The 13693-nt window shown below is 41.1% G+C and overlaps 1 protein-coding gene across 12 annotated transcripts in view; it reads left to right on the forward strand.

Annotated features, from left to right (window-relative positions):
• ARVCF (ARVCF delta catenin family member) overlaps window positions 1-13693 on the forward strand; it is a 291095-nt gene that overhangs the window by 221450 nt on the left and 55952 nt on the right. For all 12 annotated transcript variants that reach the window (XM_055795795.1, XM_055795794.1, XM_055795791.1 and 9 more), the window contains one exon: window positions 41-224. In XM_055795795.1, the coding sequence (XP_055651770.1) occupies window positions 41-224 (184 nt within the window). The remainder of the gene's footprint in view (window positions 1-40; window positions 225-13693) is intronic.

Consider the following 13693-nt stretch of genomic DNA (forward strand, 5'->3'; position numbering starts at 1 on the left):
TTGTTCTCTTGTTATTTCATAATCACTGTTTCCCCTGCAGGTACCCTGTGGAACTTATCATCCTATGAGCCCCTGAAGATGGTCATCATCAACCATGGTCTGCAGACACTTACCAACGAGGTGATTATACCCCATTCAGGTTGGGAGAGTGAGCCAAATGAGGACTCCAAGCCTCGTGATGCTGAGTGGACAACTGTCTTCAAGAACACTTCTGGGTGCTTACGGTAAGGCAGGAGTGTGGAATATTTTATCTGTTTACCACGTCCTGTGTTTAGGAATCTGATAGAATTATTTTGATGTGAAATTAAGTATCATATATCTTTCATTTTTGCAGAATGTCTCCATTTCAGGGGCCACAATATTAGTGCTTGGAGGTATTTGCCTGCCACAGACTCTGTTGTTGTAGGACTTGTCAATGTAGGTCTGTCCAGTGGGGTCAGTGTGAAGAGGAGGTCATTTATCCAGATTAGGGGGAGTGGATCTGTATAGGGTGGTGTGTGATATGAAGGAGAGTGACCCAGGGAAGGCTAACTGCCAAGCTACATACAAAACCAGCATTTTGCAATGCAAACTGTGCCACAACTGCTGAGAATCATGCTTTCATTTGTCTATTGTACTGTGATCAGTGGGCTGTTTCTACAAATTTTGAGTACCTTCTCTGCTTCCTTTGATGGCACAGTTTTTATTTATTTGAAAAGTGTGTTTTCAAACCAGTCCCTTCTTGGTTTTAGGCCTTCTCCTATCAAAAGGCATTTATTTGCAGATGCTGGGGAGCTGATTTTGTGGAATTACACTGAGCCTGAAACACGGATCTAGTTTCAGCCACAAACACTTTTATGGGCACACTCCTATTTTAAGCTGAAGTGACTAAGGACCTGTGGGAAATTAGTTAAGAACCTGAACTACTGACCCATTTAGGAACCAATTTCTAATATTGCTTGCAAAGGAGCCTTTTCTGGTTAAGAATTTGTATTTACATTTCTGAGAGCACCTTGAGAGTAGGACAGTACATGCTGGAAGCTGGAGTCCAGAGGAGTCCTAATGCAATCTGAAAAACCTGAAGACCCAGTGTTCCCTAAATAGAGTCTCTTTTCATTTTGCTTTTCTTTGAGAGAAGATAGTGGAGATGCCCTGTTAGCCTTCAGCATTATGAAGTCGTCAATTAGTTTGAATAAAAGTAATAAAGATTTGGCATCATAATTTCTGTTGCTCTGAAGTATACTTCTGTCAGACTTCTACTGATTAATGCATCTTCAGAAGTTGATTCATTTCTGTTTCTTGGACTTGTGGTCTCTAAATGGCAGTAACTATTCCCCTGAGTCATTTCACAAGTAAAGTAAGTAATGAAAAGTGTTCTGAAAGGGCCCATTTCTGAAATTATTTGCAGTCCCACTGGAAACTAAGGTCCTTTTAAGTAGGCTCCAGACATCACAGGTTTTTACTTGCTAGCGTCTCATTTTCTAATGGTGTTTTGCAAGAGGAAATTAGTCAGGGGTAGGGGGAGGAGGATTATCTGAAGGAATATGAGATTCTTCAGTAAGTGTAGACAATAAATTAATCATTAGTAGAGTAACCTAATGCACATCATAACTTTTTATTGGTGTGTGGATCTACTTGAACTTCTACATTCCAAGATAGCTTTGGGGTTTTTTTGGTTGGTTGTTGGTTGGGTTTTTTTTTTTATTTCAAAGCAAGGTACTGGTTTTATGGGACATGAAAAAGCTTGTGTCACTTCAGACCCTGTGTTCTTAAGGCTAATGAAGAGTGATATGGAGCATAGTAGTACTGAGAGATGTTGAGTAGAAAATTTGAACTTTTTGTAGTTAAAAGTGGTCCTGATGCGCTTCAAATGCATCAGGACAGCAGCCAGTGAAGAGCGACTGCTTCTGTTGTTGAAGTGGGGAAATGTATTTCAGTTTTTTCATGTATAGTCTCTGCTGTTGCAGTCAGGTGGGACTATGTGTTTCCTTGTGGAAAATTTGAAGCTTCAGTCGGGTGTGGGGCAAGGTGATTTCATACTTGCAAGTAGTTGGTGAAGGTAAATGGAGATGTGATGGCAGGTAAGCAGGGAACGGTAATCTGGAAAAGGTAGTTTGTCCAGGTGTCTTTGTTGTGCCATGGGGAGAGGAACCCCTTGCCTTGAAAGGAGGGAGAATTGTCTTGCTGTCTCCTTACTTCTTGCAATGAGATAAAGTGACTCCAGGACAACAGAAAAAATGCAGGAGTAGGTGAGATCTGAGCTGTCTTTCCGTTGCTTGTAATTCTGGTTACAATGTCAGGGATACCACCTATCTTTTGTAGAGCACTTCCAGATCTAGGGAGAAAAATGGACATATCAAAAGTAATTACCATTAGTACTGCTGGAAATCATTTTGTGTTGTTTGTTTAAATCCTCTTCAGCTCATCCTTAAAAGCACCAACAAGATAAAGATGGTTAACACCAGCAGAGAATAAATTGTTGCAGCCATCTGACTGACAGACGTCCGTGTTTTAAAAACCTCTTTGCCGGCTCTTTTCTTGTTGACACAGTAGCTGGTCCTGGAAATTCAATTTTCCAGGAATGGAGCTTATTGCAGACCACAGACTGTTCCCCAATTTGATATTTAATTGGGAGGTTAGTCTTCCTGATGGTGTGCCAGCCTCCTTTGTCCCCTTTGGAGGTGAGCCTTAGGTGTGTGCTGCATGGTCTTCTAAAAAACTGAGGGAATCTTTGAACTTCTGAGGTTTCGGATGTCCTTGCAGTTTAGGTATCTAAGCAGAAGACAGACATGCATGCAAGTCAACATTCATTTCAGTATCATTTTTTCAGTTAATGAAGTTTATCAACAGATGTGGGCGAGTTTGAAACAAACTGTGATTCACAGCGTGAACTGTTTGCCCTTTTTTTTTTTTTTTACACTGCTTTCTCATCTTCACTTGGTTCTTAATCTAGGTCTCTCCTTTGATAATGTGGAGCATTGAAAACACTTATTTCAAAATAATTGAAACCAAGTAATTTTAAAAAACAAAACAAAACAACCCCCTAACCAATACTTATTTGCCTTTACCTCTTCTTCAAATCCTGATCCATCCCAGTTTCCTTTTCAGTCTTGTCTTGTCAATAATGCTCTTGTTTCCCCTGTGTAGTTTGTAAATCTCTCTCCCTTGTCACTTTGGGTGTTAGGGTGCTGACGTACATCCAGATCTGAGTAGGGCAGGGTGAGTTGTAACATGTGTGGTCAGCTTGGCCTGCGTGTGCCTAAGGGTGGATTAACAGCTGGCATTAGCAGCACAGATATGTCCTGCTGCGAGTATATGTAGGATGCTTTAGCAGAGGGGTCAGTAACTGTGGCCAATATCTTAGCAGACATCTGTACCTGCACCAGAGTTGCTTTACTAGGGAATGTGCAAGATAAGAGGCATGATCCGTGCAGTCTTTTGCCCCTTACCTAAAGGTAAGGTAGCTTTCTGACTTTGTATAGCCCTGATTTCTGCCCACTTCCTGAAGTAACAAAAATCCATTTGTGATACTTGGTGTTAATTTTAGACTATATGACCAAAGGGCTTGCACTCAGAAATGTATCTGTCTGAGCTGCTGTTTGAGAAAGCCCTGTGTGTGATACAGAGTAACATTGGACCTCAGTTTCCAGCGTTTGCAAGCTAGAAATCGGAGAAACTGTGCAAAGTTTGTTATCATAAAGGTGGCCATTCAGATACTGCTCTCTCTTTCACCATGAGTTAAATAACTCTGGGATCACCTGTGACACTTATTGATGTCCATACCAAACTACCATAGCTAACTGACAATGTATACATAGCCAGTAAGAATCAAAGGAAAAAAAGGCAACTGGTTAAGGTTTATATTGACTTTGGAGGCCAGTGTTTATTTTAAGGGCTCCTTCTAAATCAAGCTTTCTCTGATGGTGGTGGCCATTGTAAGCATCTTTTGCATGCTAGTATCATCTGGAATACAAGGAGTAAGTTCTTAATGTCATCCCAGTCTTTTTTGACGTGCCAAAAGCTCATTTCAAAGAAATGTTTTGGGAATCCTGTATTCCCCTTTGCAAAATAAAGACTTGGCAGCACAGCCAGTTTGCAAACTATGATCTGATAATGAAATTTATTGCATGCTTTTTCTATAATCTTTACCAAGAACCACAAGAAAACTGAAGGAACTAGTGCGGATGATGGTAATTTTGTCTCCATTCTCATCCTGAGATCAGGAAAAAGGTGTTTCCTCTTACATTGCTGTGTTTTGCTTCTAGAGGCAGACCCAGTACGATGAATGGATTTGCAATATCTGTAATTATTTTACTAATTAAATTGGTCACGAGCCTTGTGATAGATGCTACCTTGGGTGTGATTTTATAAAATAGAGGTATTTGTATAGCCTGTTAGACTGATTGAGGGAAATGGGTACGGTGGAAGTCTGGAAAGGAGCAGTAAGGAACAAAAAAAAAAGATTGATTTATTGAAATTAAGTGGATTTTTTGGTTATGGAAAAGTAGGCTTGGGGAAGAAGTAAGGAAGCCATTTGCTAGGAGAATCATTAAAGGTGCACAGATGTTCCTTTATTTCATTCGGAGTGCAAGTTTCATGTCTTCCCATTGTATTTTATTCTTTTAGGTTTGTGGAGAATGTCTCTTCTAGTTACTGTCTTTTTATTTTTCTTTAAGCCCCTAAATCCCTACTGGGATTTACGATCTAAAAGCATTCATTTTTAAATTGTACTTTCCTCCAGTTTAAATAATGTAATGATTTGGTGCATCTTAACAAGGCCATTTCATGATCCTTCCTACAACTCTGACCCAGACACTAAGGTGCTTTAGAAGAGTACAAGTTCAGTTGCTTGCGGGATTGATGGCGCTTAAGGCTCGGTCACATGCACCCAGGCAGCACCAGGGACCTTCACTGTGTCTCCGTGTTTCTCCTAAGGTGCTTCCCTGCTTTAGAGGGGAAGTGCCACATCTGTGGGTCAGAGAGCACTGCTGCAGTCACATTATCTTTTTTCTTTTCTGTGTAGGTACCTACCATAATTCCTAGTTCTCTGGAAGCAGCAAGGATTTTAGTGGTTTAAAAATGAAATTCATTCTGGGCTTAATTGCTGTTTTCTGCCTAATTACTTTTAATTCTCCCTTGGATTTTTTCACTTCTAAGAGGACAGAGTAGAACTTAGTTCCTAAATTGCTAACTTTCTACCCTGATTCCTGTGCTAAACTGACCTGCTGTCAACAAATGTTAAATGAATTAATTTGCATAGCAAACAGATGCGAAGTGCTCCTTTTTCCAGGGTACCATCTGTAGTTGCAGCATTTCTTGTCAATTCTCCAAGTACACAGAAATTTGCATTCACAAATAGCCTCAGGGTTCAGAGACCTGGCCGTGGGTGTATGAACACAAACAAACTGCACCCACTTGACTTCCACTAAAAACATGCTTTCTTCAGATCAAAATTGCACAGAACAGCTTGTCCAACATCAGCTCCTGAGAAGAGAATGGACAGCCTGGTGGCTAGAGCTGTGACAAGAGACTTGAGAAGTGTGGCTTTAATGGCTGTTCTACTACTGTTCTGACATAATTACAGGCATGATTAATGGTATAAACCTTTTTGTGGTTTAATTTGTAATAGCCGTACCTCATTCTGGTTTTGGTGAGATTCAGGTTCTTGAGTGCCTGGGTGGATCTGGACTTCAGTCACTCATCTTCACATTCCTGTCTTTAATGTGGGATTGGCACCTCTGTCCTTCCCTTCCCCTGAAGCTGGTGTATGGCAATAGCTCAAGGATTTTTGGAGTGGTTGATCCTAGAGACTACAGCTGGGAATTAGCACCTCCTGTAGGTATAGACTAAGAGTTTGGTCCCATGGAATGAAAACCTAGGAGTTTGATGGTAAAGAAGAGATACAGTGTTTGAAGAAATGAGATAAGGAGTTGGTAGATTCAGAGCTACAAACTCCACCAGGATGAGAAGTTATGTGTAAGTGTCTGCAGGCTCCTATGACTTTTACGTACTTCAGAGGAAAGAAGGCTGCAGGTGTTCGGTGGTAAATCATTAATACTTAGGATGTGCCAAATAGAGTTTTTCTATGAGAATGTTTTAAGCCTTTTGCTGAGGGGGACAGAGCATTAAGGACGTGCATGTACATCTTGTCCTGCAGATGTAACTTACAGTGCTTCGGGCATATGTAACACTGCTTAATGGTAATGGACTCATTCCTCAAGTCCCAATGTCTTTATATACTTGTGCATATATATATGTGTGTGTGTGCAAACACCTACAGCAGTCACCGCTTGTAGCACAAGTGTGTGTGTCTGAGAGGCACATGAAGGTAAAGAAGCTTTTAGTCAAACAGAATCTATAGTCTTGGCAGAAAAGTTCTCTCCTGCACCCTGAAAACGACTGTATCAGTGATACTGGTGTGTCCATTTTTTCTTTCCATCTCTGCATGCTGAATTTGAGGAAAGGAGAGAAGAAAGGCTGTGAAAGCCAGATGCTTATGCCCTCCTTTCTTATTAATGATTAATGTATGGCTTTTCTCTGAAGAAAAGTGCTTGGGAATTAGAGTTTTCAAAGTGAATTGCCTTCAAGCTCTATCCATCTTTAAACCCTGCAGGCATGGTAATAGTAATGGTGACAGTCACATAATATTTGTCCTACCTGCACTATCATGTACTTGAGGCAGCCTTTTATCTCCATCTGACTGAAGTAAGAAGGCACTTGAGTACAAATCTTTGACCTGGAAGTGCTGTCTAGTGAAGAGCAGGACGCAGGAGGTGAAGCTCAGGTGATGCTGCCACAGTACTGCCAGCCCAGCTGCCCTTGGTGTCAAGGGAGCTTTGCTTATTGAAGCGTCGCAAGACAGAGAAGATACATAAATGTGACTTCTCAGGTGCTCTTTTTTATCAGCAGCAAATTGGTAATTGAGCTTCATGAGATGAGCCAAGCATTAGTACAGAGCCCTGCTTGCAGCAGCTACATTTCTCCCCCACTCCTAAAAAGACTGACAAAGTCATTTGTTTGAGTTTTCCCCTTAATCGGTGTGTTCCCAGTCATAGTTCAAGTAGCCCTTTTGTTTGCTGTTGCAGGGCAGTTGTTTAACCGCGGAGGCCTGGTAGGACTTCTTAAAAAGCTGAATGCTTCCCTGTCCCAGCCAGAGGAGATGAGGGCAGGTGCTGCCACATCTGTGCCCACCCACCCACCGTACCTGGAGGCTGGTGTACTTGTAGTGTCTTCATACTGGGTACAGCTCTGGGGAGGTTGCTGCTCCCGAAACTGGAGCCAACGATACTTCAGTGTTTTGTTGTGCAACAGGTACTTGTGAACTGGAATTTCAGCAAAGGAATAGTTTTAGAAAGAGATGAAAACTGAACAAAAATTTGCCTGTAAGTCTTCACTTTGGTAGCAGCAAGGAACATGGAAATGGGAGAAGCTTATCTGCCCAACCCAGACTGGAAAAAAAACAACTCAAATTAAAAACCTACACAATAGAGAGGAGTGAGCAAAGGCAGTTTCTTAATTAGCTTACTGATACTGTGCAGGATCACAGCATATGGCTGTCCTGGGGCTTATATGATGAGCAGAGCGTTTAATTCGTGCTAGTAAGGAGCTGTTAGGGTTCCTCCTGACAGTTCCTGATGTTTAGCTTGTAATATAAATAAATTATGCATAGATTTTAGCAGCAGAGACATAACCTAGTTACATGCAACCTTAATGCTTTGCAATCAAATCTGAAGTATAAATTTAAAGTTGTGCACTTGCTTATTGCCTCCTGTCATTACTTAGGAACAAATCTAGGTCCCTTCTCCCTTGGCTGTCAGTGAAGGGAATCTACAAAAACATCTGTTGCTGTGGTGGGAAGAAGAGCAAGACTGAAACAAAGCTCACTGCAGTCACTGTAATGGACATAGTTTGCTTTGGAAGGCATGTGAGCCATGATCCTTTATTAGATAAATACAGCCCATTTTTTGTTATTTTGAGATTCTTTCCACATGGCAGCAAGCATGTGTGATAAAGCAAGCAGAGCCCCTTAGCGTGTCCTCCAAGCTGGGACTGGAATAATAGGGGAGCTGAGTAGCTGCTGGGCATCATGGAATTCTTGTGTAGTGTGTTTCTGCATCGTTTTGCATTACAGGAGAGCAAGCTAAGGACCTCCAAGTAGGTCATGCAGGAGGTAACCAGTCAGCATTTTACTGAAAAAGCATTACATGATGTTTTGAATGTAGAAAGCCACAAACAGCAAAGGATGGACTTGACATCTGTACCTTGTTAGACTGTACTGCTGGCTGTTACACTCCTGCTTATTGCAGGGAGCTCTTACAGACAGTGCTGATACGAATATGAGACACGTGACAGTGTGCTTTCTAGATCTCTTGCTCTGTGCCAGCGTGGCTGGAGCACAGGCTCAGCTTGTGAAGTCCTTTTCCAGGGGTGGCTTTTGGTAGCATTTTGGTAGCTCTTCAGAAGCATTTGACCAACTAAACAAAACCTATCCCTTTATTCAAATAGCTGGAAGGGTTTTACGTGCAAGGCAACCAAGGCTGCTCGTCTGCTGCTCTCTTTGGTCTAGCTGGTAAGTGAATGCTGAAGTGGAGCAGCAATTTCCAGTGGGATCTCCTGCCCAGATCTGATACACACCTTTTCTCAGCTGAACAGCTGCTCTTTAATACCTTCAGTATAGCTTCAGTATAGCTCCTCTATCTTTCTGTTTATTTCATTTGGAATTTGGCTTTTTCCTATTTTCTTTGCTATATTCCCTGCTTCATTTCCAATTCAGCTGTCTGCTGCCACACTCCATTGTGTTGTACAGGGCTCTTTGACCACTACTGCCTGGATCAGGCTCTCTTTGTGTCACTGGCAGCTTCTTTCTTATTCTCTTTTATTTTCAGAACAATGAGCTCAATACCAATTAAACTCTCTGGTATTTCATGTGAACTGAAGTATGGAATTCATTTGATTTCTGCATGAAATGATGGAATGATTTTAAAATGTTGTATATTCCTCCTTTGGGACATTCAGACCTAGAAATACACTAGGAAATAGAGTACATTTACTGCAACTATTATTTATCAGTCTCCTTTGGCTGACATCCAAATAAAGATTTCTTGGTAGTGAAGCCAAGTATGGGTGTGGAAGGGTGTCTTTATAGCAACGGTTCTGACAGAACAGGTGGATAGAACAACTAATGTATTTAAATTAGACTTGTGAGAACCTTGTAAGTTTTTATCAGCTTAAGTATATAACACTCTGTGTCTGGACAGCAAAGCCTCAGTGATGGTGTTAGTCAACATCTAGCAAAGTGTACGTATTGCTTTTGGGGTAACTCAGCCCCCTTGCAAAGCGTGCACTGAACCCAGCAGGAAACCCCGGTTGTAGCTCTGGTTTGTAGTGATCGCAGGTATCCTTTTCTTCTTCAGCAGTGCTGAGACAGACTATATAGCAGGCAGTGTTACTTTTTAGCCTGGTAATACAAAAATAGCTATTAGAACGTTGTTTACACCAGTAAAAAGATTCATTTGAGCAATCTGAAACCCCACAGTGTGCAGAAAGAGGCTGTTGGAAAGACCTCATCACTGTCTCAGCTTCAGCTGTCAGCCATGCTTCTTCCAGAGGAAGGTGGAAATGTTACTAGGAGGATGTCTGAAAGAATTCTGGTTTGGCTTTTGATTTATATAAAAGGCAAAGTCCCCAACCTGTTGTCTTCATCCTCAGCTGGGTCTCTAAACAAAGTGCTTTTTACACCTGCTGAACTGAAGCAGGATGGTAAGTGTTCAGTAATACTATAAACTCTGGCTTTCAGCTTCAGCTGCAGCACAGTGGGGTAACAACTGATGGCCCTTTCCAGCTTGGTGGCAGACACAGCCACAGTCTTGGAAATACTGGTTTTATGTTCAGAGACAAAAAAGGTGCCACTCTGATGCTTGTATTTTCAGTTTCTTTTCATCATTTAGAAAAAAACCTCAAATGTTCTCCACATATCCAGTCTATCAGATTGTTAGGGAGAGCACTGTGGGGGTAGTGCTACATGATTTGCATTGAAATAGTGCAAATTAAGTGCCATGCATTTAATTACTTTTAAATCTTTTCTCTTGAGGATAATTTTGGTGCATGGCACAGATAGTAGTAACAGCTCACCTATCCTAGAGGTGATGAATGCCAACTCTCTTCTGCAGATGTAAATGTTACTTTCAGACTTGCATGTTATTAAGAAGACTATTTGGTGATAATGATAACCTTATCTAAAGCATGAACAGATTTCTCAGCACATTCCCCACCATCTTCTGAAGTCTTTAATACCAAGACTGGATTCCTAGCCTGATGTGTTTCTATGCTGGTAGGTATTTACTTTTATTTAACATTTACTTAGGCCTCTCTGTTTTGTTTTCTCAGGGAAAGCATATATTTGAACATCCTTACAAATCCTCTTTCACTATTCCTGTCTACAGTCTGGGCTCCAAGAATTTGAGGAAGAATCCAAGTTGCTTTTTCCAGCTAAGGGCTGCTGGGGATTTAAAATCTCTGGAATGAGCCTTGTGCTTTACTGTTTTACATAAAATCAGTCATACAGTTGGTTTCCTTCCTATGTACTTTGAATAACATGGACAGTAATTCCATGTCTTGCTCCTAGAATTGCTCTTTTGAGTGTGTTGTATATATTTACAGTAAGCACACCATGAGGCTTTCTATTACCCTTTGCAGTGTGATGTGAGAAAGATACTATTCTTGATTTTATAATACACTTTTTCATTTAATGGACTCTTGGAAAAGCATTGAAAAGCAGGGAAAGCAGCAGAGGCCTCCCTGGGGATGAAGAGACAAGGGAAGGGAAGCAGACTGTACAGAACACCAGAGATGAATGGCAGGTATCATTCATCACTGTTCTGTGTAACGGTAGTTCAGGTGGTTCCTCCTCCCCATTCCCACCCATGTGAACAGGCAGTCAACTTGATTTTTGTTTGTAACAGGATTTTGCCCATCATCAGTGCTACAAAAGTGCTGCAGAGTTCCTGTTTCAAGTTGTTCAAACATAAAAAGTATCTTTGACTTCATCTATAGGGGTTCTTGATACTAAGCTGCCCCAGCAAGCAAGTCACTGAGAGTGTTTTAACTACAAAATTTTGGGGCTGTTCCAGTTGTTGCATGGTAGCATAGCTCCTAAGTAAGAGGTAACAAGCACCTCAGGTAGGGTTTTGGCTTCCTTTTCTATTCAGTGTTTTTTATCAAACACACCATCCATGAAGCATTAATTTTCTTCTGCTATAAAATGATGCTTGTATAATGTGTAGAAAAGTTTAGTGAAAAGCAGAAGCCTCTACTTTATTCAAGTCTGGGTGCCATATATTGCATATCTGTTGCATGAGTTTCGGGAAGTTCCTGCCCTGGGCAAGGCTTTGCATTCCCTCTGTGCAGTGTCACCCTGTGTAAGACAACTACAAGTCCTCCATTAAGGTTTGCTGGAATCTCTCGCCTGTTTGTTGATTTTCATCACTCTTGAAAGAAGGCTGTTTAGAAACTTCGCTTTTAAAGTTTCCTTAGTAACATCTTTCATTCCATAACACATAATAGATCTGTAAGACGCATCAACAACTCCAGTGCAGATATGAAATTGGGAGAGATTTTTCCTGACCCTGCTCAGTGGAGCATCAGGCTGGCCATTCCATTGCAGTTTCTGTCCTTTTTAATGACCAGTATTAGCGCTAGCTCTCTTGTCCATGTAGTCACTTTTGTCTCCATGCTGCCATGGCTCCTGAAGACCCAGGATGTGGCTATGGCTGATGACTGCCGGGTGGTATTTTTCAAGGAGGTAGATAGTGTAGAGTCTTAACATCCCAGGGCAGAAATGCCACCTGGCATTTTCCTGGGTTGCAGGAGCTTTTGAGGGTTGCTCTGGATCATGCAAACCAACCCTGGGAGCATTTCTCTTGGGATTGCCAGATGAGAAATTACTCAAAGCATGCGGTCTTCATTTTCCCTGTGCCTGCCTTTGCTTAGTACTTTGGGATGTTTGGTGTACTTGTGCGTGTATCTGAAATGTAAATATTCCCATGGGAATTGGGAGATCTTTGCTGCCTTTTGCATTGCTGGAGCAGCAAAAGAGCAGATGCTGTAAGGCAGGTGATGATCTCCCTGGGCTGAGTCTTTTGAGAACTGTGTTGCCTGGACTTCTGTGGAGAACATGAGCTGAGCTTTCCAGTAGGTTGGGGTTATAGTTACAGACAAGGAAATGCAGGAATCTCATTACCCAAGGAGGGAGGACTAGCAGAATCCCACGATTGTTGGGTGTTTATAGAATAAATGTTTCTCCATGAGATGCTCGTAAGGTTATTTTTTTTGATGTGTTACAACATTAAGACTGCAAAGTTTGATGCCTGGATAACTTATTCATAGCATGCATTAGCTATTAATTTGATCCTGTAGAGTGTTGATGCCTATTTATGTGTAATATAGGTGGGAATTTTTTCTTGAGGCATTAATTTTCAGTAAATTTTTCTATAGCTGAAGGTAAAGCAGGTGGTATCAGCTAGCCACACTGATACACTTTTATAGTTATCTTTTTCAATTATAACCTTATTGATGTCTACCTTCATATTAATCCTAATACAGATGAAGAAATAAGAAAGCAGGATAAAAAATGCTGTGATGCTGTTGATAACCAAAGCAGTAAAACAAATGTGCTACAAGTGTGGTAGCATAAATGGACCATAGAAAAATGTCTTATGAGTGCGGCAAGAAAGGTGTGAAGGATTTTAAAAAAAAATAAATTTGCATTTACTTATTTTTGGAAGTCTGCAAGTGTTCCTTATGTATTTTAGCCCTCTATTTCTAAAACTTAATGAGGAAGTAAGAAATGTGATACACAGCTCCAGATAAGACCATTTTTAGTGCATTTCTGTCACCCTCAAGCTGAGTAAGTGATGTTCCACTTGAATAGATGTGCTTGGAGGTGGAGCTGCTATCATTTATTGTTACAACTTCTGAAAGGTATCACAGAGAATTTGAATTCTAATTTCAGTTTCATAAAGACTTTACGTTAAAATTCACATTTGGGCTTTTGATAAAAAAGGATTAATACAACTGGTGATGGAAAAACAGCATGTAGAATTCTCACTTCCATGTATGCTGTGGAATCATATTTTAATATCCACTTTACCTGCCTTGTATAAGCCATTGCTAGGGGTGAGGCTGCGTGTTAGGATTTGGGGAAAGAATTCATTTATCTGTGCATTTCATTTGCGTTCTTAATTGAAAGCTAATGTGCTGTTACAGCAACCAGCTCACAGTCAAGTGTCTTCAGATTTTTAGAGGTCCCTGAGAAAATGTGGTATTTTCCTAGGCAACCAATTAACATACCAGCCTGCCTGGGTGATGGGGGGACATGGGAGGGGACCATGATTGATTGTTAATTACTTGGAGATTGGCAGTCCCCCTAACTGGTAAAAAGAAAAATTGGCTGCACAATCCTGATAGTAGAAGGTAGTGATTCTGTCTTGAGCTTTTGAGAGCTAACCTTAGTGGAATTCAAAGACCCTGAAAGCTGAGAGGTCGGCTGTGGTGGTGTTGAGATTAGTGGGTTTCAGCTTTCAGAAACCTTTCCATGTAGATTTTGCCAGTGAGCACTATTACAAATCTTCATTCCCCACCACCACCACCACCCAAAAAAAAAAAAGGGGGGGGGGGGAGGGGTAAGCGGCATTTGGAAAATTTACTTGAGTTTTAT

Source organism: Falco peregrinus, chromosome 2 (genome assembly GCF_023634155.1).
Source record: "Falco peregrinus isolate bFalPer1 chromosome 2, bFalPer1.pri, whole genome shotgun sequence".
Lineage (NCBI taxonomy): Eukaryota > Metazoa > Chordata > Aves > Falconiformes > Falconidae > Falco > Falco peregrinus.